Source organism: Gorilla gorilla, chromosome 11 (genome assembly GCF_029281585.2).
Source record: "Gorilla gorilla gorilla isolate KB3781 chromosome 11, NHGRI_mGorGor1-v2.1_pri, whole genome shotgun sequence".
NCBI classification, from domain to species: Eukaryota; Metazoa; Chordata; class Mammalia; order Primates; family Hominidae; genus Gorilla; species Gorilla gorilla.
Window position 1 is genome coordinate 132,968,557 of NC_073235.2, and position 23,832 is coordinate 132,992,388.

Consider the following 23,832-nt stretch of genomic DNA (forward strand, 5'->3'; position numbering starts at 1 on the left):
TTGGGCTTTGCCTTTCTCTGGTCCCTCCCTGATTAGCTTCATAGCTACCCTCCTGAATTCTTTTTTGGGTAAATCAGGGATTTCTTCTTGGTTCGGATCCATTGCTGGTGAACTAGTGTGATTTTTGGGGTGTGTTAAAGAGCCTTGTTTTGTCGTATTACCAGGGTTGGTTTTCTGGTTCCTTCTCATTTGGGTAGGCTCTGTCAGAGGGAGGGTCTAGGGCTGAAGGTTGTTGTTCAGATTCTTTTGTCCCATAGGATGTTCCCTTGATGTACTACTCTCCTCCTTTTTCTGTGGATGTGGCTTCCTGTGAACCAAACCGCAGTAATTGTTGTCTCTTTTCTGGGTCTAGTGACCCAGTGAGTCTACCAGGCTCCAGGCTGGTACTCGGGGTTGTCTGCACAGAGTCCTGTGATGTGAACCATCTATGGGTCTCTCAGCTGTGGATACCAGTGCCTGTTCTGCTGGAGGTGAAGGGGGTGCAATGGACTCCATGGGGGTCCTTTGGTGGTTTAATGTTCTATTTTTGTGCTGGTTGGCCTCTTGCCAGGAGGTGGCACTTTCCAGAGAGCATCAGCTGTGGTATTATGGGGAGGAACCGGTGATGGGCGGGCCCTAGAATTCCTAAGGTTATATGCCCTTTGTCTTCAGCTGCCAGGGTGGATAAGGAAGAGCCGTCAGGTGGGGGAGGGGCTAGGCATGTCTGAGCTAAGACTCTCCTTGGACATGTCTTGCTGCAGCTGCTGTGGGGGATGGGGGTGAGATTCCCATGTCACTGGAGTTGTGTACCTGGGAGGATTATGGCTGCCTCTGCTGAGTCATGCAGGTTGTCAGGGAAATGGGGGAAAGCTGGCAGTCACAGGTCTCACCCAGCTCCCATGCAAACCAAAGGGCCAGACTCACTCCCACCATGCCCCACCCCAACAGCCCCCAGACCATTTCCAGGCTTGAAAACCTGCCCCAGGCTATCTGCCTCCCAGCTGCAGAAGAAAAAGGCTTGGTTCTTCCCCACCTGTGGAGTCTGCACACCGGATTTGCGCCCTCACAAGAGTTCTGTCCAGGAGGCTTCTCACCCTGTTCAAATTGTTACAAAGTTCAGCTAGAGATTTGCTTCTCCCTGTGTAGTTTTACCCCCTGCTCCTCTCCCATTGGGTCCCTGTGGTGCCAGGCAGGAATGGCCTGCTAGGGGACCCAGCCAGCTCCCAGGCCTTTTCCGCTGCTTCCCCTACACCTGTATTTCCCTCATCTCTTCAGATTGACTCAGCTCCAGGTAAAGTCGGAAACTTCTCCCACAAACAGACCTTCAGCTTCCCCAGTGGGGGTGTGTGTTCGGGAGAGGAGGGTCTCCTTTTCCCACTTCTGCAGTTGGGGCACTTTCAGTTTTAGGGGGGGTCTCCTGGGTCCTGCAGGTGCAGTCTGCTTCCTTCAGAGGGTCATGTTGCCTAGGCTGGTCACGAACCATGGCCTATTTTTTATGTACGTATAAAAGAAAAGGATTATGATAAAGGAGAAAGGGAGACAGGAGACCTGTCTCCTGATAATGTGATAATAGAAGATTCAGTGTGGGTGACTGATGAAGGAGTATTTTAAAATCATGAAGATCTGTTCCATTTCTGTGTTCCATGAGAATGGCCCCAAGATATTTGGGTCAAATGTAGGGAGGCCTGGTATTTCAGAAAAGATTGACCCCCATTGTCTTCAAGACTCAGTTAATCCTAGAAATCCTCTTATCTTTCCTTTAGTCATTGGTCTTGAGAAACTTTGAAGACATTGTAACATTTCTTTATATAATATTATTTCCTCAGCCAATAGATTATGTCTGAGAAAATAGCCTAGTTTTTGTTTTGTTTCATTTTGTTTGTTTTACAAACTTGGAGTTTGTCCTTAGAAGTTTTGTGTCCATTTTTGCCCACCTCAATGAATAGATTAAGAAACGTCTAGATCTATAGAGTATAATAGAGGTGACCTATGCATCAGATCAGAGAAGATGCAGGTATGAGCTTTGTATCCCTTAGGCCGTATTTAAAACTTGGGAGAAGATGGTCGTGTTCGTTTTTCATTGCTGCATGACAAATAACCACAAACGTAATGGCTTACTGCAATACCCGCTTGCTATCTCACAGTCCTGCCAGCGGAAGTGTGGGTGGGCTCAACTTAGTTCTCTGCTTAGAGTCTCCTTAGGCTGAAATTAAGATGTCAGCCCAGCTGAAGTCTTGGCTGAAGGCTCTGAGAATCTTGCAATCGAGCTCACCCAGGTTGTTGACATAATCCAGTTCCTCGTGGTTGTTGAACCGAGGTCACAGCTTTGTTGCTGGTTGTTGGTCACGGACCACTCTCAGCTCCTGGAAGCCAATCATATTCCTTAATACATTGCCCCTCCATCTTGAAGCCAGCAATCTTGTGTGGAATCCTTCTCACACTTTGAATCTCTGACTTCCTCTTCTGCTGCTGGCTAGAGAAAACTCCCTGCTCTTCAAAGGCTCATAAGGTTAAACCAGATCCACTCTATTAGTCTCTCTTAAGGACAACTCTGCCGTATCACATAAGGTAATTATGGAAGTAATTTCTCATTATGTTCACAGTCCTTAGGATTAGGGAAAGAAATATTTGGGGGCCATCTTAGAATTCTGCCTATCGTCAAGGAAATTCCTAGAAAATAACTGTCCAGATGAGCCACTGATTTTCCCAAGCAAATAATATTTATCTTTATCAAATGAGACATTAAACAAAGCTGAACATAAACATATTAAAAATTTTGGCTTTAGGTGAGACTGAAGAGATTGTAGTAATCTGGTTAGGAGGTACAGGGAAGTGAGGTATACCTATTTTGTTTATTGCTTGCAGATCTCAAATCATCCGTAGTGTAGGTATACTAATGGTCAGGTCAACTATACATAGATCATGTGTCAGAGAATTTTCCAGGACTTCTAAAATTAGTCCTTCTTCTGAACCTTTAATCTGGTAGTTCTATTTGCAGAATAGATCCCTACCTATTACATTTATAGAGGTTTTGTTGAAAACAGTGTTCCTCAGATAATGGTCTGAAAGTAATAGGTTACTGGTTGAGATGTGGAAACATTCAGTGATTTTTTTCTCTTCTTTTATAGACCTACTTGTCAAATGTGTTACTTACTTTGGACATGACAAAACCTCCCCATTGTAAGCCAGAGTCATTTTAGGGAAAATTTTGCCAGTTATTAAGAAAAGTACAAGAGTTAGAATCATGATGAAAGTATACAGAGGAAGTGAACATTTTGTCGGGGAGATTATGGCTTTGGCAAAGACAATCCCGTGACAAACAGCAAAGAGGCCACTATATTTCAGTATAAGTGTGAATGGTGTGTTCCACATGAATGAAGCAGAAACTGAAAAGGGGACATATGATTAATTACATGATTGTAGTTGACTCCAGATTACATACTAAACAAAATGATTTTCTTTCACAGATTGACAAGACACTAGGTGCCCTCATGAAGGTTTTGATGAGGGACCCAAGATAAAATGTGACCAAACATCTTTGCACAGTTTGGCTACTGTCTAATGGACCCACATCCATTAGTTTTAGGGGCTGGCTTGAATTGAGGACTTATCAGACCTTGGCCACCAGCTGTTTGCTTTGGATCACTATCTTCTAACATTCAGAAAGCACAGGAAAATCAGGAACAAGCACACATGAAATAAGACTTTTTTTTTTTTTTTTGGTGGGGTTTTGCTATGTTGCCCAGGATAGTCTAGAATTCCTGAGCTCAAGCCATCTGCCTGTAATATGACCTATTACAGGCATGAGCCACCATGCCTGGCAGAGATAAGACTTTTTAAAAATAGACAGAAGAGTCCGGGTGTGGTGGCTCATGCCTATAATCCCAGCACTTTGGGAGGCCGAGATGAGTGGATCACCTGAGGTCAGGAGTTCGAGACCAGCCTGGCCAACATGGAGAAACCCCCTCTATACTAAAATTACAAAAATTAGCCAGGTGTGGTGGCAGGCACCTGTAATCCCAGCTACTTTGGGAGGCTGAGACAGGAGAATCTCTTGAACCCGGGAGGCGGAGGTTGCAGTGAGCCGAGATTACGCGGTTGCACTCCAGCCTGGGCGACAAGAGCGAAACTCTGTCTAAAAAAAAAAAAAAAAAGACAAAAGAAAGGTAACAGTAGATGAAGTAGTGAAATAAGTAAATAAGCACATTAATTGAGAAAATGTTTGCTAAGTGGTGTACTTCCAACTGAAAATATCTAATTGTATCTAATTGTGTACCCATGTTTAAATAAGATAAATTCAGAACTAGGAGCTCAGTGAAACAAGTCAGAGTTCGAGTTGTTGTTGAGAAAGATTCACTTGGCAGTAGGTCAGAAAAATGACCTGAGCTGGACACAGTGGCCTGAGATTCATGCTTGTGGATCCAAGGGTCCCACAGGACACTCCCCAGCAAGAACCTTCAAGATAATCTTGGCAGGAACTCCAATTTTTGAAGGGCTAGGCTACTACTCATAATCTGAAACTAAAAGCTTATTTATTCCTAGCTAAGCAAGGCACCTACTGGGAGGAGGCCCTGTGCTTGTAAGACACAGTCTCTACAGAAAAGGAAACTGCAGTTTTACATAGAGTTTTAGGAAGCATATTGTGTAGGGACTCCAGACCTTCAGAAACAGGAGTGTTTATGAGTAATTTAGCATTTGGCCATCAATGCAGGCTTTGTGGAGGGGGTGTTGCTGACTGGCTGGGCTTCAGATATGTAGAACTGCCAGTAATGGGCTCGCTTTCAGAAATGTGACTGGTGATATAAGTAGTCAATGGCCAATTGGGATGAGTTTAAATAGTTGCTTTTCACTATTGTCAAAGAACAGTAGTATTTTCTGGAATGATAAGAGTTTCCTTGCTTTATTCTCAGGACTACAAGTACAAAAATAAAAGTAGAGAAAAGGAGGATGAGGTGCATAACATGGGGAGAGCGTGGCTCTGTTATGTGTCAAATGTGATTATTGGAGCAGGTATATTTTTTTCCAGAGAACAGTTCATCTTAGCTCAGAATATCAGTGTGCAGTATAGCAGCACTGGAAACTCTTCTGTGGTCATTGTCTCAGGATCCTTGGACAATAATTTTCTTGTTTCTCATTAGTGTCTAGTGAACTAGACAATCACCCAATGAATGAAGAAGGAGAATCAGAAGAGCTTGCTTCTAGCCTGCTATATGGTGATGTACCAGGTAATTATGACTTAAAAATAGTGAAAACAGAAACAGAGTTCTGATAAAGAGAAAAAGGAGGAGAAAAAATAGACTTAAAGGAAGAGTCAAATATAAGGAGGAGCAGTGAAAGGAGAAGATTTCAGAGGAAAAAGTAAAGAAGGGGGAGCAACAAGGGTGCAGAAAATAGAGTCACTGGGTCAAACTGAAAGTCTTCATGAATCACAATTTTGGCCCAGGAGCAGAGCAATCAGCATATGAAAATGAGAAGTGTTCCTGTGTCATGTGTTTCTCAGAAGAGGTGCCAGGAAGCCCAGAAGCAAGGACGGAAAGTGATCAAGCGTGTGGCACAATGGGTAAGGCTGTCTGAGGGCCGTGGGATGGGGGTGGCTCAGTGGGCCCCACAGACCCCCAGTAGGGTGGAGGTAGGTGCTCCAGTCTGTCCAGAATTCTATTCTCCGCATTTGCTTGACCTGAGCCTTTGGGGAACTGCAGGGAGGCAAGAGATCGTTATAAAGTACTATCTAAGAGGATGGACTCTGTTGATTAGACATAGATGATGTCATAGAAGTATACTCTTTGCAATGGCACTTATCTTGTGTATTGCATTAGTATATTAAGTTACACCCAATCTTCCATGAAGCCCAGGATACCCCAGTGAACTTCTGCTGGTAGATAATAGTGTCACTTTGCTACAACTTAGAAAGGCCACGCTCAAAAGACAACGAATCGCGGTACTTAATTGTCAGGAGGAAAGACTGCAGGTCTACTCTTCTTAGCCCAACACGTATTTTTGATAGAAGACCCAGGGCCCATCCTAGACTCCTAGTTCTCAGTTCAGTGGGTTTTTGGTTCCCCTAGAAGAAAGAGAGGAATGATTATCCAAACATCTGTATAAACTCAAGCCTTCTGTAGTATACATTGTCCTAAAATCTATAACTTTTATTTATTAATTTCTGTTTCCTCACCACCACTTGTTATTTTCCAGATACTGTGGATATTGCAAACAACTCCACTTTGGGAAAACCCAAGAGGAAAAGAAGTAAGAATAAATAAGAATTTACTTGCTTTTGGTATTACAAATACGTTTTTAATGCCAGAGTTTTAATTTTGTCATTGTTACTATTTCTGTTATTATTTGTAATACTGTGGTAGACAGAAGGATGACCTCCCTAAGATGTCTACCTCCTAATCCCTGGACCTGTAATCTGCTATCTTACATGACAAAAGGGACTTTACAGATACAATTAAGCTAGAGACCTTGAAATGGGGAGATGATCCTGGGTTATGGGGTGGGAGCAATCTAATCTTGTAGGCCTTAAAGAGTGAAAAACTTTTCCTGGCTGTGGAGAAAGGAAGATGTGACTATGGAAGAATCATCAGAAATATGTAATGTTGCAGGCTTTGAAGATGGAAGAAGGGACCAAGGAATATGGGTGACCTCTAAGAGCTGAAAAGACAAGGAAATAGCTTGTCCTTTCCAGCTCCCAGAAAGGAATTACTTTAGCCAGTGAGACCCATGTCACACTTCTCACTGACATAACTGGAAGAAAATACATTTGTGTTGTTTTAAACCACTAAATTGGTGGTAATTTGTTATGGCAGCAATTAAGAGTAATACAGATTTTGGTACTTAGAAGTAGGGTGTGGCTATTAACATATTCCTGAAAGTGTTGGCATGCCTTTGGGATTGGGCAATGGACAGAGGCTGGAAGAATTTTAGATTATGATAGGAAAAGCCTATATTGCCTTGAGTAGTTCTTAGTAGAAACATGGACACTAAAGACTGTGCTAGTGAGGACTGAGGAAGAAGTGAAGAACATGGGAGAGAAAGCCTATATTGCGTTAGAGAAAACCTGGATCATCATGAGCAGACTGTTGGTAAAAATATGGAGGTTAACTGTGTTACTGGTGAGCGCTCAGAAGGACATAAGAAAGATGTGGAAAGGGCCTCCTTATTATATAGTGGTCTGTCCTGTACTCATGTGAAAAGCAGAACTTTCTGGATCTATAGCTAAGGAGATTTCCAAACACAGTGATCATGGTGTGTTGTGGTGTCTTTTGCTAATTATAGTAAAATGCAAGAGGGAAGAGGTATATTGAAGGAAGAGCTGCTAAACGAGAAAGAATCAAGTCTTGATGATTTAGAAAATTCTCAGCCTATCCAGGTCAAAAAAATGATAAAATGAGGAGATTCACTGTCAGGGACGTGTGCTTGGTAGAAACAACAAAGACTTTTTGCCAGTTCCCTGGGAAGTAGTGAAAGGTCAGATTATACATTCACAAAAAAAGTTATTTGAAGAGATGAAGCATGTGACTCATAAGTCCCTCAGCCATCTCAGCAGAAGTCAAAAATAGATATGCGTTGCTACAAAAAGAATAAAATACCTAGGAATACGGCTAATTAGGGAGGTGAAAGATCTCTACAAGGAGAACTAAAAACCACTGTTCAAAGAAATGACAGATGACACAAACAAATGGAAAAACATTCCATGTTCATGGATAGGAAGAATCAATATCATTTTAAAATGGTCATACTGCCCAAAGCAATTTATAAATTCAATGCTATTGCCATTAAGCTACCATTGACATTCCTCACATAACTAGAAAATACGATTTTAGAATTCACATGGAACCAAAAAAGAGCCTGAATAGCAAAGGCAATCCTAAGCAAAAAGAACAAAGCTGGAGATATCATGCTACCCAATTTCAAGCCATACTACAGGGCTACATTAACTGATATGGTTTGGCTGTGTCCCCACTCAAATCTCATCTTGAATTGTATCTCCCACAATTCCCAAGTATTGTGGGAGGGACCCAGTGGCAGGTAATTGAATCATAGGGGCCGGTTTTTCCTGTGCTATTCTCATAATGGTGAATATGTCTTCATGAGATCTAGTAGTTTTATAAGGGGGAGTTTCCCTGCACAAACTCTCTCTCTTTGCCTGCCATCATCCATGTAAGACGTGACTTGCTCCTCCTTGTCTTCCACCATGATTCTGAGGCTTCCCCAGCCACATGGAACTGTAAGTCCATTAAACTCTTTTTCCTGTATAAATTACCCAGTCTTGGGTGTGTCTTTATCAACAGTGTGAAAACGGACTAATACAGTAACCAAATCAAGATGGTACTGGTACAAGAACAGACACATAGCCCAGTGGAACAGAAAATAGAACCCAGAAATAAGACCAAACACCTGCAACTAACTGATCTTTGACAAACCTGACAAAAACAAGCAATGGGAAAAGGATTCCTTATTCAGTAAATGGTACTGGGATAATCAGCTAGCCATATACAGAAAATTGAAACTGGACCCCTTCCTTACACCATATACAAAAATTAACTCAAGACAGATTAAAGAATTAAATGTAAAACCCAAAACTATAAAAACCCTGGAAGATGACCTAGGCAATACCATTCAGGACATAGGCATGGGAAAAGAGTTCATGACAAAGATGCCAAAAGCAATTGCAATAAAAGCAAAAATTGAAAAATGGGATCTGATTAAACTAAAGAGTTTCTGCACAGCAAAAGAAGCTATCATCAGAGTAAACAGACAACTTACAGAATGGGAGAAAATTTTTGCAAACTATGCATCTGACAAAGATCTAACATCCAGCATCTGTAAGGTACTTAAACAAATTTACAAGAAAAACAAACAGCCCCATTAAAAAGTGGGCAAAGGATATCAACAGATAACTTTTCAAGAGAAGACATACATGCAGCCAGCAATCATATGAAAAAAAGCTCAACATCACTGATCATTAGAGAAATGCAAATCAAAACCAAAATGAGATACCATCTCACACCAGTCAGAATGACTATTATTAAAAGGTCTAAAAACAACAGATACTGACGAGGTTGTGGAGAAAAAGGAATGCTTATACACACTGTTGCTGGGAGTGTAAACTAGCTCAACTATTGTGGAAGACAGTGTGGCAATTCCTCAAAGACCTAAAGACAGAAATACCATTTGACCCAGCAATCCTATTACTGAGTATATACCCAAAGGAATATAAATCATTCTATTATAAAGACATATGCACATGTGTGCTTATCTCAGCACTGTTCATAATAGCAAAGACATGGAATCAACCTAAATGTCCAGCAATGATAGACTGGATAAAGAAAATATGGTTCATGTACACCATGGAATACTGTGCAGCCATAAAAAAAGAATAAGATCATGTGCTTTGCAGGGACATGGATGGAGCTGGAGACCATTATCCTTAGCAAACTAATGCAGGAACAGAAAACTGAACACCACATGTTCTCACTTATAAGTGGTAACAAAATGATGAGAACACATGAACACATACAGGAGAACAACACACACAGAAGCCTATCAGAAGGTTCAGAAGGTGAAGGGTTGGAGGAGGGAGAGGATCAGGAAAAATAATTAATAAGTATTAGGCTTAATACCTGGTTGATGAAATAATCTGTATAACAAACACCCATGACACATCTTTACCTTTGTAACAAACCTGCACATATATCCTTGAACTTAAAGTATAAAAAAAAAATAGATGTGTGAATTCCTAGGAAAGATCTGTAGGGAAGCTTCATGTCTAATGGAGGAAATCAGAAATCCCCATGATATATACAGGAGATCCATAAGACTCTTGAGGGTTTTGTACCAAGAGAAACAAAGATTTCCATGTCCTATCTCCTAGAACCTATAATCTGTTACTTTACATGGCAGAAGGGACTTTGAAGATGTAATTAAGTTAAGGATCTTGAGGTAAGATCACATGGGCCACTAAAGTCAGAGAACATATCCTCCTGTCGAGAGAGGGATGTGTGACTATGGAAGAATGGTCAGAGAGAATAGAGCTGGATGTGGAGATGGATGCAGGGGTCCATCAACTAAAGAATGTGGGCAGCCTTCCGAAGCTGGAAAAGGCTCCTCTGTGGCCTCCAGAAAGGAGCAAAGCCCTGCAGACACCTTGATTGATTTTAGCCCTGTTAGGTGCATGTCAGATTTCCAACCCACAGAATTATGAGACCACAAATTTGTGATTTTTTTTGTCACTAAATTTATGGTAATTTATTACAGCAGCAATACCTTTTGTAAGACAAAAAAAAAAAATTTCACCCTATACGGTTATATTCAATCTTCTAAACTAACAATTTATATTTTTTCAAATTACTTACACCTTTATGCTGTTTTTTTCTGATTTTAAAATACTTGTTCCCTGTAAACTTTGCTGTACATATTTCTATATTTTTTTCTATGCTTTGTTAGAACATTTAGAATTATGTGATATATCTAAATGAATACATTTAAACTGTTACATTTCTTTTTAAATCAATATAACATGCATTGGATATTATAAACATTTAATATCTTGCCAACTTAACTGTAAAAAAAAAGTTTTATTTCATTCCTGTTTTAACTTACATTGCTTTCATTTTTGGTGCAGTTGAGCATTCTTCATTTGTTATTGGCCGTTTTTGTTTCTTCTCCTACTAGTGCCTGGAACTCATATTTTGCCAGTGTGTTGTCTTTTTTTCCCCATGCTTTAGGACAACAGGAATACTTATATATGACATATACTAAGTGTTGACTATGTGTGTTGTCATATTTGATATTATTCTTTTACGTTTCTTTGTGGTATAGGCACATCTCGTTTGATTGCACCTCACTTTATTGTACTTTGAGGATATTGTGAGTTTTACAAATTAAATGTTTGTGACAACCCTGTGTCAAAAAGAGTCTGTTGGTGCCCTTTTTCCAACAGCATGTGCTCACTTTGTGTCTCTGTCACATTTTGGTAATTCTCGCAATATTTCAAATTTTATTATTATTATTCTTCCTGTTATGGTAGTATGAACAGTGGTAACAATGATCTTTGATGTTACTATTTTAACTGTCTATGGCACCACACACTGTGTTCGTATAAGGTGGCAAACCTAATAAATGTTGTGTGTGTTTCAACTGCTTCACTGACCAGCTGTTCCCCTGTCTCTCTCCCTCTCTTTGACTTTCCTCTTTCCTGAGACAAAAAAAAAATATGGAAATTAAGTCAATTAATAATCCTACAATGGCCTCTAAGGGCTCAAGTTAAAGGAAGCGTCACATGTGTCTCACTTTAAATAAAAAGCTAGAAATGGTGAGGCTTAGTTAGGAAGCCATGTCAAAAGCTGAGATAGGCTGAAAACTAGGCCTGTTGCAGCAAACAATCAGCCAAGTTATGAAGTGCTACTCCAGTGAACACACGAATAATAAGAAAGTGGAACAGTCTTATTGCTGATATGGAGAAAGTATGAGTGGTCTGGATAGAAGATCCAACCAGCCACAACATTCCCTTAAGCCAAGCCTTAATCCAGAGTGAGGCCTAAACTCTCCTCAATTCTATGAAGGCTGAAAGATGTGGGAAGCTGCATAAGAAAAGTTTGTGGCTAGCTGATGTTGGTTCCTGAGGTTGAAGGAAAGAAGCTGTCTCATAACATTAAAGTGCAAGGTGAAGCTGCGAATGCTGATGTAAAAGCTGCAGAAGGTTGTCCAGAAGATCTAGCCAAGATCCTAGATGAAGATGGCTACACTAAACAACAGTTTTACAGTGTAGACTAAATGGCCTTTTATTGGAAGAAGATGCCATCTAGAACTGTCATAGCTAGAGAGGAGAAGTCAATGCCTGGTTTCAAAGCTCCACAGAACAGGCTGAGTCTCTTGTTAGAAGCTAAGGCAGCAGGCGACTTTCCCTTGAAGCCAATACTCATTCACCATTCTGAAAATCCTAGGGCCCTTGAGAATTATTCTAAGTCTGCTCTGCCTATGCTGTATAAGTAAAATAAAGCCCAGATCATAGAACATCTGTTTACAACATGGCTTACTGAGTATTTTAAACCCACTGTTGAGACATACTCCTCAGAAAAAAAGATTCCTTTCAAAATATTACTGTTCATTGACAGTGCACCTAGTTGTCCAGGAGCTCTGATGGAGATGTACAAGGTGATTAGTATTATTTCCATGCCTGCTAACACAACGTCCATTCTGCAGCCCATGGATCAAAAAGTAATTTCAATTTGCAAGTCTTAATATTTAAGAAACACATGTTGTAATGCTATAGCTGTCTCTATACATAGTGATTCTTCTGATGAATCTTGGCAAAGTCAATTGGAAACCTTCTGGAAAGGATTCACCATTTTACATGCCATAATAACATTCATGATATATGAGAGGAGGTCAAAATATCAACATTAACAGGAATTTAGAAGAAGTTGATTACAATCCTCGTGGATGACTTTGAAGTGTTCAAGACATCAGTGAAGAAGTAATTGCAAATGTGGCAGAAATAGCCAAGAGAACCAGAATTAGAAGTGGAGACTGAAGATGTGATTGAATTGCTGCAATCTCATGATAAACCTTGAGTGGACGAGGAGTTGCTTCTTAAGAATGAGCAAAGAAAGCAGTTTCTCGAGATGGAATTTATACCTGGTGAAAATGCTGTGAACATTGTTGAAATGACAACAAAGGATTTAGAATATATTAGTTGATAAAGCAGCAGCAAGATTTGAGAGGATCTACCGTGATAAAATGCTACTCAATAGCATTGCATGCTACAGAGAAATCTCTCAGGAAGAGCCAATCAATTTAGCAAACTTCATTACTGTCTTATTTTAAGAAATTTCCACAGACACCTCAGCCTTCATCAGTCACCACCCTAGTCAGTCAGTAGCCACCAACATCCAGGCAGGACTTTCCACCAGCAAAGAGATTATGACTTACTGAAGGCTCAAGTGATCATGAGCATTACATTTAGCAATAAAGTATGTTTAAGATATGTTCATTTTATTTTAGACACAATGCTATTGCACACTTAATATACCACAGTATAGTGTAAACATAACTTTCATATGCACTGGGAAACCAAAACATTTGTGTGATTTACCTTATTGCAATATTCACTTTATTGCAGTGGTCTGAAACCAAGTATTTCTAAGATATGCCTATATCTTTATCCCAAAGAAGCTTGAAATTTTTATCTGATCAAATCTGTCAGCCTTTTCATTTACGGTTTCCAGGTTTTATGTAAAATTTACAAATATATTGTCCACCTCATAATTTAGAAACATGTTTACTTACTTCTAGAATATTTGAAATACTTTTTAATGTTTAAATCTATAACACACATGGAATTCATTTATTGGTGTATGATGTGAGATGGTAATTAAGAGATATAACACCAGTAGTTTTTTTCTTCATGATTCAAAATACTATTTTATGTATGTTTTCCAGTATACACAGAACTGTGTCTTATCACATTTCTTTATCCATTCATTTGTTGATAGAGACTTAGGTTGTTTCTATGTCTTAACTACTGTGAATTATGCTGCATTGAACATGTGGATGCAGATACCTCTTTAAGATATTGGTCTCATTTCCTATAAATTCATACCCCAAAGTGAGATTTCTGGATTGTATGTATTTCTGTTTTTAACTTTTTTGAGGAACCTCCATACTGTTTTCCATAATGGCTGTACCAATTTACATTCCCACTTAGAGCATACAGGGGTTCCTTTTCCCCACAACCTCACCAACACTTGTTATCTCGTGCCTTTTTGCTAATAGCTATCCTAATAGGTGTGAGGTGATGTTTCATTATGGTTTTGAGTTACAATTCTCTCATGATTAGTAATGTTGATTGCTTTTTTTATAATCCATTGGCCATTATATATCTTCTTTGGGAAAACATTTATTAAGATCCTTTGCCCATTTTTAAATCAGTTTATGACATGCTTTTGTTTGGTTTTGTTTTTTTGCTAATGAGTTATGTGAGTTCCTTATATATATTTAGGTAGTAACCCTTATCAAATACATGGTTTGCAAATGTTTTCTCCTATTCCATAGGTTGCCTTTTCATTTTTACAATTATTTCATTTGCTGTACAAAAGCTTTTTAGAGTGATGTAGGTCCACTTGTTTATTTTTGCTTTTGTTGCCTGTGCTTCTGGTGTCATATCTAAAGAATAATTGCCCAGACTAACATCAAGGAGCTTTTCCTCTGTTTTCTTCTAGGAATTTTATGGTTTTATATTTGACATTTAAGCCTTTAATCTATTTTGAGTTAATTTTTGTATATGGTGTAAGCCAAGTGTCTAATTTCATTCTTTTGCTTGTGGATATTCAGTTTTCTTAGGACCATTTATTGAAGAGACTGTCTTTTCTCCATTATTTATTCTTGGCACCCTTGTCAAGATTAAATGCCCCTTCTTGACATCTGTATTCAGCATAGTGATATAAGTCCTAGTCAGAGCAAGTAAGAAAGAAAGAAAAGGCATCCAAATTGGAAAGAAGTTAAATTGTCTCTGTTTGCAGGTGACATGATCTTCTATGTAGAAAATCCTATAGACTCCATCAAAAAACTGTTGGAGCTAACAAATGAATTAGTAAGGTTGCAGGATTCAAAGATCAGTTGTGTTTCTATGCACTAACAATGAACTATCAAAAAATAAATTAAGAAAACAATCCCATTTACAATAGCAACAAAAAGAATAAAATAGGAACCAAGTTAACAAGAGGTGAAATATTTGCACACTGAAAACTATGACATTGATGAAAGAAATTGAAAAATATACAAATAAATGGAAAGATATCTCATGTTCATGAACTGGAAGAATAGTGTTAAAATGTCCATATTACCCAAAGTGATCTGGAGAGTCAATGAAATCTCTATCAAAATTTAAATGACATTTTTCACAGAAATAGGTAAAAGGAATCCTAAAATTTGTATTGAATCATAAAAGAATCCAAATAGTCAAAGTAATTTTGAAAAAAAAAAAACAAACTGGAGGCATCATACTGTCTGATTTTAAACTATGTTACAAAGCAAGAGTAATCAAAACAGTATGGTACTGGCATAAAAACACACATAAACCAATGCAATTGAACAGGGAACCCAGAAATAAACACTCATGCATGTATGTTCAAGTAATCTTTGATAAGGGCAACAATTACAGAATTTTCTTTATGTAGATGTTCCACACATCCACTTTTCTTATCTGCTTTATTGAGCTGTAATTTGCATTAAACAAATTCATCACCTTAAGGTATAACCTAATTTGTTTTAACAAATGTGTGCAGTTATATAAATACCTCCACAATCATGACATTATCATTTTCATCACCCCAAAGTCCACTTGCATTCTTCTCTCCATTCTCTGGTTCTTGACAACAGCTGATCTGTTTTTTACTAGTTTGTTTTTTAAAAGATGGGGCCTCACTGTGTGTTCCAGGATGGCCTTAAACTCCTGGGCTCAAGTGATCCTCCTGCCTCAGACTTCCAAATAAGTGGGAATACAGGCATATACCACCCCTAAACCAAGGTGTTTTTTTTTTTTAATTTGCAACCTAATGTGTGGTCAATATTTGTAAATGTTTTCTGCCCCTTGAGAATAATGTACATTTGAACTATTTGTTAGGCTCTGGCTTCACTCCATGTATATCTTTTTTATCAAGCACAACTTTCTTATTTAAATTTGTGTCCATAGTAATTTAAATTTTATTTGCTCCATCAGATTTGCATACAAATGTGTTAAATTCTTGCACATGGTTGTATATTTGCCAATTCCTCTTTATTTTGTTGCTTTACTTTAAATATTTTGAGGCTATTTATGATTTATAACTTTTTAATGGATGTTTTTCTTTTATCATTATACAGCATTCTGCTTTATCCATGTTAATGCTTTTGCTGTAAAATCTCTTTTGCCAAGTACTAACATTGTTACACAAACTTTTATGATTTTTAAAAAATATTTTCCACTCACTTTGTGTGATGCCCTTTTGTTCAGTTTTCTTTTATGTCTCTTGTAACTGCACTTAACTTTTGTAGTTTTGTCTGATATTCGTAGCTTCTTAATAGGTAAATTTCAATTTGTTTACATTTATTGAGATTCCAGATGTATACGGACCTATATCTTCTGTGGTATTGTTTACCATTCTCTATTTGTATCTTTTGTGTCTCCTTCCTGCTTTCTAATGGATTGGTATAAAACTATATATTCTCCCCTTTCTCCCTGCTGGTTTGGAAATTAAAGATAAAATTTCTGTAATCTTTTAAATTATGCCCCAATCCCAAAAGATGACAAGGATCTTATCATGGTTTCACTACAAACTGAACACCCCATCTCTACCATTTTGGCTATTGTTTAATATTTTATTTTTAACTATAAATTTTGAAACTATTATCATTTTTACAGTTGATATTTACTTAATTAAAAAAATTATTTTGTATACTCACCATTGTTCTTTTTCTTTGGTTTCACTTTTTGTCTAGCTGAAGTAAATTCTTTGTTTTTTCTAGTGAGTGATCTCTAAGTGGTAAACTCTGTAAGTGTTGGATGTACAACTTTGTCTTTAATTTGATAGAACTTTTTAGCTACATTAAAAATTCTAGGTCGATAATTTATTTCTTCTCAGTATAGTAAAGTGATTATTATATTATTTCCTGGAATCTATGGTGTGGCTAATAACAATTATTCTCTTATTGTAACTAACTGTAACTTCTTGGTAAATATTCTGTCCTTTCTCTCTAAAAGCTTTTATTCCCCAAAATTTAATCACAAAAATTTTAAGCATACAGAAGACTTGGGAGAATTGTACACTAAACATCAATATACTTTCACATAGATTCACAATTAACATTGTATCATTCCTGCTTTATCACTTTTCTATTCATCTATGCATTTCTCTGTCCACTCACTAACCGGTGGTCAAGTTTGAAACATTTCAAGGCTGCAGACGTTAGCACTCTTCCCCCTCAAATACATCAGAATGTATATCATTAACTAGAGTTCAATGTATATTTAGAGTTCTTTTGTTAAGATAAAATTTACAATGAAATGCACAAGTATTAAGTGTACCATTTGATGAGTTCTTATAACTGCATTTTTCTGCACCATCAAAATTCTTATCAAGATACAGAACATGACCATCACCCTGGAAAGGTTCCTTACGCCCTTTCTGGTGTATCTCCACCCACTACCCATCAGGGCAATCACTACTCTTCTTTTTAACTATGATAATTTGGCTTTTAAAAAACTTTATATAAATAAGGTTTTATAGCATATTCTCTTTAGAGTGGGATTTATTTCACACAGCATGTTTTTGAGATTCATCCATATTGTTGGATGTCTCAGTAGTTTGTTCTTTTTCATTGCTAAGTAGTGTACATTATCTGGATATACCAAATTTTGTTTATAATTCTCCTATTGATGGACACCTCGAGTTTTTTAAGTTTTTGCTATTATGAAAACTGTGCTGAGTACATTCTTGTAGGAGTCTTCCTGTTTTTTCATATCTCTTGCATAAATACCTAGAAACAAAATTGCTGGGATATAGAGTAGATGCATCAGTTCTTTCCCCCCAGGACCCATGAAAAGGATGGTGCAGAGCAAGCCCAGGTGGATGCTGCACTCATAGGTGTGTGCAGCAGCAGAAGAATGCTTCACTGAGGAAACCTATGGGATTATAAGGGGACCAATAGCAAACCTGCCCAAACCTTACCTCTGAGGGAGACATTATCTTTTTAGCTGGAATTTAAGCAGTTCTCCTCTGGGGATATTAAGCAAATCTCCTCTGGGGATCTTAAGCAAATCTCTTCTGGAGGCATCTCCTCTGGAAAATTTCTAAGGAGGGAGATGTTCTCTACTTTATACTGGTCAGGGATACATTTGCCCCATAATCTGGAGGCTACATGATCTCTAGCTTCCAAGGCCGCTTTGGTATTCAAATATCCTTGAAGTGATACTCTGAGGCATGTAGAAATGCCATGGAGAATGGCCTCCCAGCAAATTCACCCCACATTTTTGCTTCTGGCAAATTTCCCCATGAAGACACCACCCCATCAGCCACTCTGATTATTCGGACCCATGGGTCCACATCCATTCAATGTTTTTCCTGCAACATTTAACAAATCTTGACCCAGTGCAGTGGCTCACTCATGTTATCCCAGTACTTTGGGAGGCCAATACAGGAGGATCACTTGAGGTCAGGAGTTCAAAAACCAGCCTGGACAACATAGCGAGACCCTGTATCTACACACACACACACGTACACACACACATTTCATAAACTGTAAACGATCTAGGTCCCTTATGACCACCTCTAAGGTACAAGTCCTTATGTGAGGGAGGCAAGTTAGTGCCTGTCTTTCATACAAGAAGTACAATCCCAAGGGCACACGTGGTGCTCCCAGAAGGGAAGTGTATACAATTGTTGGGCTTCCCTGAGTGGGATGTACATTAGTAAGGGAGAAGGTGAACAGTGTCTCCTATGTGGCTCCTGGCTGGCTGTAAGCCTTGGGGTTCCCAGTTCTGTTCATCCTTGATTTGTTTGTGTGTGGCTGGGGAGAGGGTGGGCATATGGGGGACTGCTTGAGGACAGTCTGTCCAATCTGTCCTATTTGTCCATGTCACCAACCAGGTGGCAGTCCCCCCTAACAAATGACTGAGAATAGTGGTGGAGACTATGTCTAGAGGGTTCTGTGTGGGACCTCAGAAGCTGGGCCCAGCCCAGCCCCTGCCATCTCATGGCTGGTGCAGAGAGGCTGACTCAGCATTCTCAGAGGCGGGAGCACTGGAGTACTTGGGTTCTTCTGAAAGACAGATATCACCAATGCTCCTGTTTTCTCCCATACCTCTTTAGATGTCTGGATTTTTGCTCTTGCTTCACTGCTGCAAAATCTGCTATACCATTCCAGTGGCTGTACCTTCATCTTTTGCCCTAATTATCTCCTTTTCTCACTTAGACTTTCCATCTACAAAATTAGATAGAAGTAGAGGAAAAGCATTTATAAAATGTGCCTGGAGTTAAATCTGAATCCCTAGGCACTTTGAAGGCCATACCCACCAGGCTGGTAGGGGAAAGAATGAGGCATCATCCCTAGGAATGACCAGGGTCACAACGGAATCCTGAATTTTCAAGATAGGTCTACAGAACACTCGCAATCCCCACCACTTTTGTCCTGGTCACTATCCAGGAAGGAGATGATCCCTTTCTGGGGATTGCTCCCTTCAATGAGCCTACTGCCCTCCCATAGTGTGTGGACAGGAGGAGATGAGGGACAGTCAGAAAATCAGTGCACTGTGGAGTCACTTTTCTGATAAAGGGCACATCAGACTGCAAATGGTCCAGATGGCCAGATTCAGGACACTGATGAGTTTCTGGGGTCACCATAGCATCCCTGGAGTCAGCTGCTCTGCAGCCTGAAGGAGGGCTGACAGTGTGGAGGCAGTGCTGAGATTATTTAAGGAAATTATATAGAAATTCTATAATGATTATGTAATTACATAATGAAAACTCTCCATATCAGAGTTCAGAATTTCTCCCAATTTCCAATACAGAATATTATCCATAACACCATCAACCTCAAGGAGGATGTCCTCTCATTGCACATTTGAATTTACACAACAAACACTTGAAAAAGCAACATGCAAAAGCAGTTATCATTCACTCTAAGGTGCCAGCAAGAGTTAATTTTCCATTAAAAATTTTGTTCAAAGGAAGGTCATCTCCTATAGTCTCTCCCAAGCCCAGGGCCCAAGGCTCATGCAGAGGTAAAATATAACTCTGTACTCAACTTCCACGCTGCTACACTGATCATAAAGTATTTTGCCCCATTCCTGCGGACCAAAGTATGAAAAAAAATCTTTAATACTATTGGCATATAAAACTCAGAGAATTATATTTATACCTCTGCATAATTAACTTTATTCTCTTTGGTTTGAAGGAAAAAAGAGGGGGCATGGCTGGAGCAGAATGAGAATGAGAAGGCAGAAAAACAGCCAACAAAGTGGTAAGCAGGCAAAGTGAAGTAGTTACAGCTTTTGAGTTTATTAAGGCACTGTCCATTGCATTCTGGAAGGCCTGCAGTTCCCCAGGGCCAGAGTTCTGTACCTCCTGTATCCATTAGGATGTAGACTAACAGGCTGTGACAAAGAGGCCTGAGAATGCAATGGCTTCAACAAAATGGTTTCTAATGCAAGTAATAGTCCAGAGGCCCACAGTTAATAGGGAGGTGTTATCATCCTCAGTATGACTTTCTTTCCTAGCTCAAAGTATTTTTATTAATTTGGAAAGACATTCCTAAGAGGGCTAAATGAAGAAATCAGGGTGTATGTGTATGTGTGCACAACTGTAAAAATACATATAACCATATTTTATGTGAAATTCACACTTGTGAAGTATATTTTTATGTATCCTGATATACACATATGTAATTATTTATCTGTACATATAAAAAGACATAAATATAGAAAAATAGATGGCAGTTCATTCATAAAAATATATGCAGTGGTTACATTTGGTCAGTGTAATAGAGGTGATGTTTATATATTTTTATCTGTGGTTTTTAAATGTATGTGTATATATTAAAATATTATAAATCTTCAACATGTTTAATGAAAAAGTGTTATTCAAAAAGTAACATATGCAAAAAGAAAAGACTAGGAGAATATTTTTGCACAAATCATCATCTGGAGATAGCCATCCTCATCTGTGGCTATATCCAATGGTGATGTTTCATATCATTTTATTTTCTGAATTTCCTGTAAATATATTTATTCTTTATAATCGGGCCCCTGAAATTTTCGAAATTTATTTTAGCCATGGTCTGAGGACTTCCGTTCTTCTAGACGATGAAGGCTAAGTCTCATTTTCTAAATGATTGTCAATTTTGAATCAGTGGATCTAAATAGTAAGATTTTAGAGTCCTATTGAAAGTTATTAATTTTTACCAATCTTTCCAGTTGATGTGGCTTCCTGGTTGGTGGATGTGACAGCTTTGTTTGGAAAGAAAAAAAAGTGGTTGCGTGCATTTTAAGAATGGCTGTTTTCAAATTGAAAATTTGTTTGAACTCAATCATTATAACATTTTCATTTAAGTCTGAATCATTATAACATTCTCATTTAAGTCTGTGTGTATGTAGACAAATTCTAAGAGACTTCAATGTGCAATTAAATCCTGTGTGTAACTTAAAAGTCGACACTCCCAAAAGCAGAAAATGCTCTAGACACCTGCTCGAGGGGATCCAGAATGAGACCCAGCACTCCCTCACTTGTGTTTGTTCCTGCCTGACAGCTGTTGTTCTGCCCAGTTCTATTAATACATTTTCCCCTGCCTATCCCCAGATAATAGCAAAGCCGACGGCCAGCTGGTCTCCAGTGAAAAGAAGGCGAACATGAATCTGAAAGACCTTTCCAAGATTAGGGGTAAGATAAAGTTTGTCCGCTTTAGCTTTGCCCTATAGGTCAATACAAATTTTACTGAGGTATTGACGAGCCTAGATCCACCTTAATTGTTTACTCATCAAGCTTAGTCAATTGGAGAGCAGCGAAATCTAAAAAAGCAAACTCATTGTAAGCAGGGGTTGTAAGTTGATTGTATTCATATCATAGATCTTATCTGCCCAGTTTCTAAAATAGTTTTCCTCTGTGTTTTATCTCATTTTCCTGGAAATTCCTTTGCCTTAAATCATTGTTTTATTAAAATGGCTGGACCCGGTAAATTGTAAGCCGAATACAGGTTTATTCTCTCATTGCCCTTTCAAGTCCTCCTCCTAGATGAGTTCTTTCCTGTCTTGAGCAAGCTCTATCGCTTTCTTGTTCCCTTTTAAAAACAATAAGAGTCTCATTTCAGTAGTTGGGACCTTTCTGACCTAGTGTTAAAACTACAATGTCTTCCCCAGTTTAAAGCACCTTCACTTCTTTAGCCTAGGCAAGGCTTAGTCTGGAACACATATAGTTGGGGGTGACATGGTCAGTGTCTTCTCTTATTCTGTCTTGGCCCTACCCCCACTCCATATCTGTTGGCTTGGTCCCATCCAGGACTGGGGAGGTGAGAGAGATGGGTGAGATCAGAGTGTGGAAGTGTCTTGCCTGACAGGTGCAGCCATGAAATGACATTGCAAGTGGTTGATGCACAATCACTAGCTCTTTCTTCCATGAGATGCTTTCATCAAGTCCACTGCAAGGGAAGGGGAGGGGTCAGGCATCACAGCTTGACTTATTTTGAAAGAAATCTTTACTTCTACAACCTGGATGTGAGTGAAGGGCTGAACCTGGCATAATCAGTTCCACCAACTCTTTCTAAGGTTACATATGTGGCCTGGTGCATTGTCCTAGGATGCGGGTGCTCAACTCAACCTACTTGCTTGGGACTTTCTCAATTTTGCCCATGAAACTCTCATTTCCAAGCCATAGGTCCACTTTGGGTCTGATTGGTCCTTTTTACTTTGGTGGCCTAATATGCTCATGATATGCTTAGAATTTATAGTACTTAGGAATGCGTAGGCTGGAAAATATTTCCTCATGGGCCTACATGACTCTGATCAGCACCCCCAGATGGTGGTCATTGGATGGTGGACATCCAGCACAAGAAGGAAGGAACATTTTGCTTTCCTGCCTTGGAAAATAAAACACATTTGAACAATAGTAAACATTGAGATGCCCATTCACAGCCAATTAACATGCACTTGGGAGAATATCATCGGCTGCAGTGTCTGCCATGTCAATCCTTGATTACTATTTGGAATGAAGGCTGTGGAAGTCTCAATTCTACCCATTCCTCATGGTTAAACTTCTTCTGATTAGTTTCTTAGATCCTAATATTTATTTTGTCCAAAGCCATGTGGACAAAGCCCTGGTCACATTTACTATTACTTTCAGCACGGAGGTACAAATATCTTCCCCCAATGTGACATGTGCAGCATACATCTCACCTATGGGACACCTAATAGGGTTTCCCTTAACTCACAGAACTGTCATTTATTTGTGTCTCTGCTGAGAGAAACCGAAATGCCTTCACTTAATTTTGCAGTTTTGTCTCAATTTTCTCTGAATATTTTAGTTTCTGTAATGATGGTAATCATCATTTTGATCTTGCAAAGATTAAATAAATTAATGGATATGTAAGTGTTTAATGTGTATTATATGTCATATATATTTCAAATATATATGTTTGGAATGAAATATGAAATGAACCTTCAAAATATGGAATGAAGCATTTATACTTTTGCTTGAGATATACGTGAAATACTGATTTCAATTAGTTTTTTTCCTAACATAAGAATAGGAAAATGAAATATAAAGTGAACCTAACATTAGCTATCTAATTCTTCATACCTTAAAGGCTAGGGTTTAAATCTTTTTGTTTATACATTAAACAGGCTTTTGGAAAGTTACATTTAAATGGAATTTTTGAAAAGCTGTAATATGTGTAATACAGCTGCTCATAAATGGCTGTGATTATATTATTCTACTTTCTCAGGGAGAAAGAGAGGCAAACCTGGAACCCGCTTCACTCAGAGTGACAGAGCTCCACAGAAAAGAGTCCGATCAAGAGGTAAAAAAGAAAACAGGAATGCACTTTCAATAACTAAACATCTAATTTCCTGTGCGGTACACTGTACTTTCAGTAATAAACCCATTTCCTTAATTGTTTTATGAAGCTGTACTAACTAGTGAGAAATGTATCCTATTTAGTCATTTTCCAAAATGTGTCAAGGAAAGAAGGAAGTAAGTTGGTGATGGATCTACAACCAGACCCCAGGGGCCCAGGGGCCACTAAAGTGCTACTTTCACTGAAATGATAAATTTCAAGGCTGGAGATAGTTCATTGCCATATAAAGGGTATAACCCATAAGTGATT

General features: G+C 38.7%; 1 protein-coding gene across 12 annotated transcripts in view; it reads left to right on the forward strand.

Moving 5' to 3' along the window:
- The window catches only part of SP140 (SP140 nuclear body protein), a 188,617-nt gene that overhangs the window by 139,889 nt on the left and 24,896 nt on the right, over positions 1–23,832 (forward strand). For 10 of the 12 annotated variants that reach the window (XM_063695264.1, XM_055379691.2, XM_055379686.2 and 7 more), the window contains 6 exons: positions 5,118–5,204; positions 5,423–5,539; positions 6,172–6,225; positions 19,915–19,980; positions 21,315–21,395; positions 23,452–23,526. In XM_063695264.1, the coding sequence (XP_063551334.1) occupies positions 5,118–5,204; positions 5,423–5,539; positions 6,172–6,225; positions 19,915–19,980; positions 21,315–21,395; positions 23,452–23,526 (480 nt within the window). The remainder of the gene's footprint in view (positions 1–5,117; positions 5,205–5,422; positions 5,540–6,171; positions 6,226–19,914; positions 19,981–21,314; positions 21,396–23,451; positions 23,527–23,832) is intronic. The other 2 variants (XM_063695265.1, XM_063695263.1) reach the window with 1 other exon arrangement.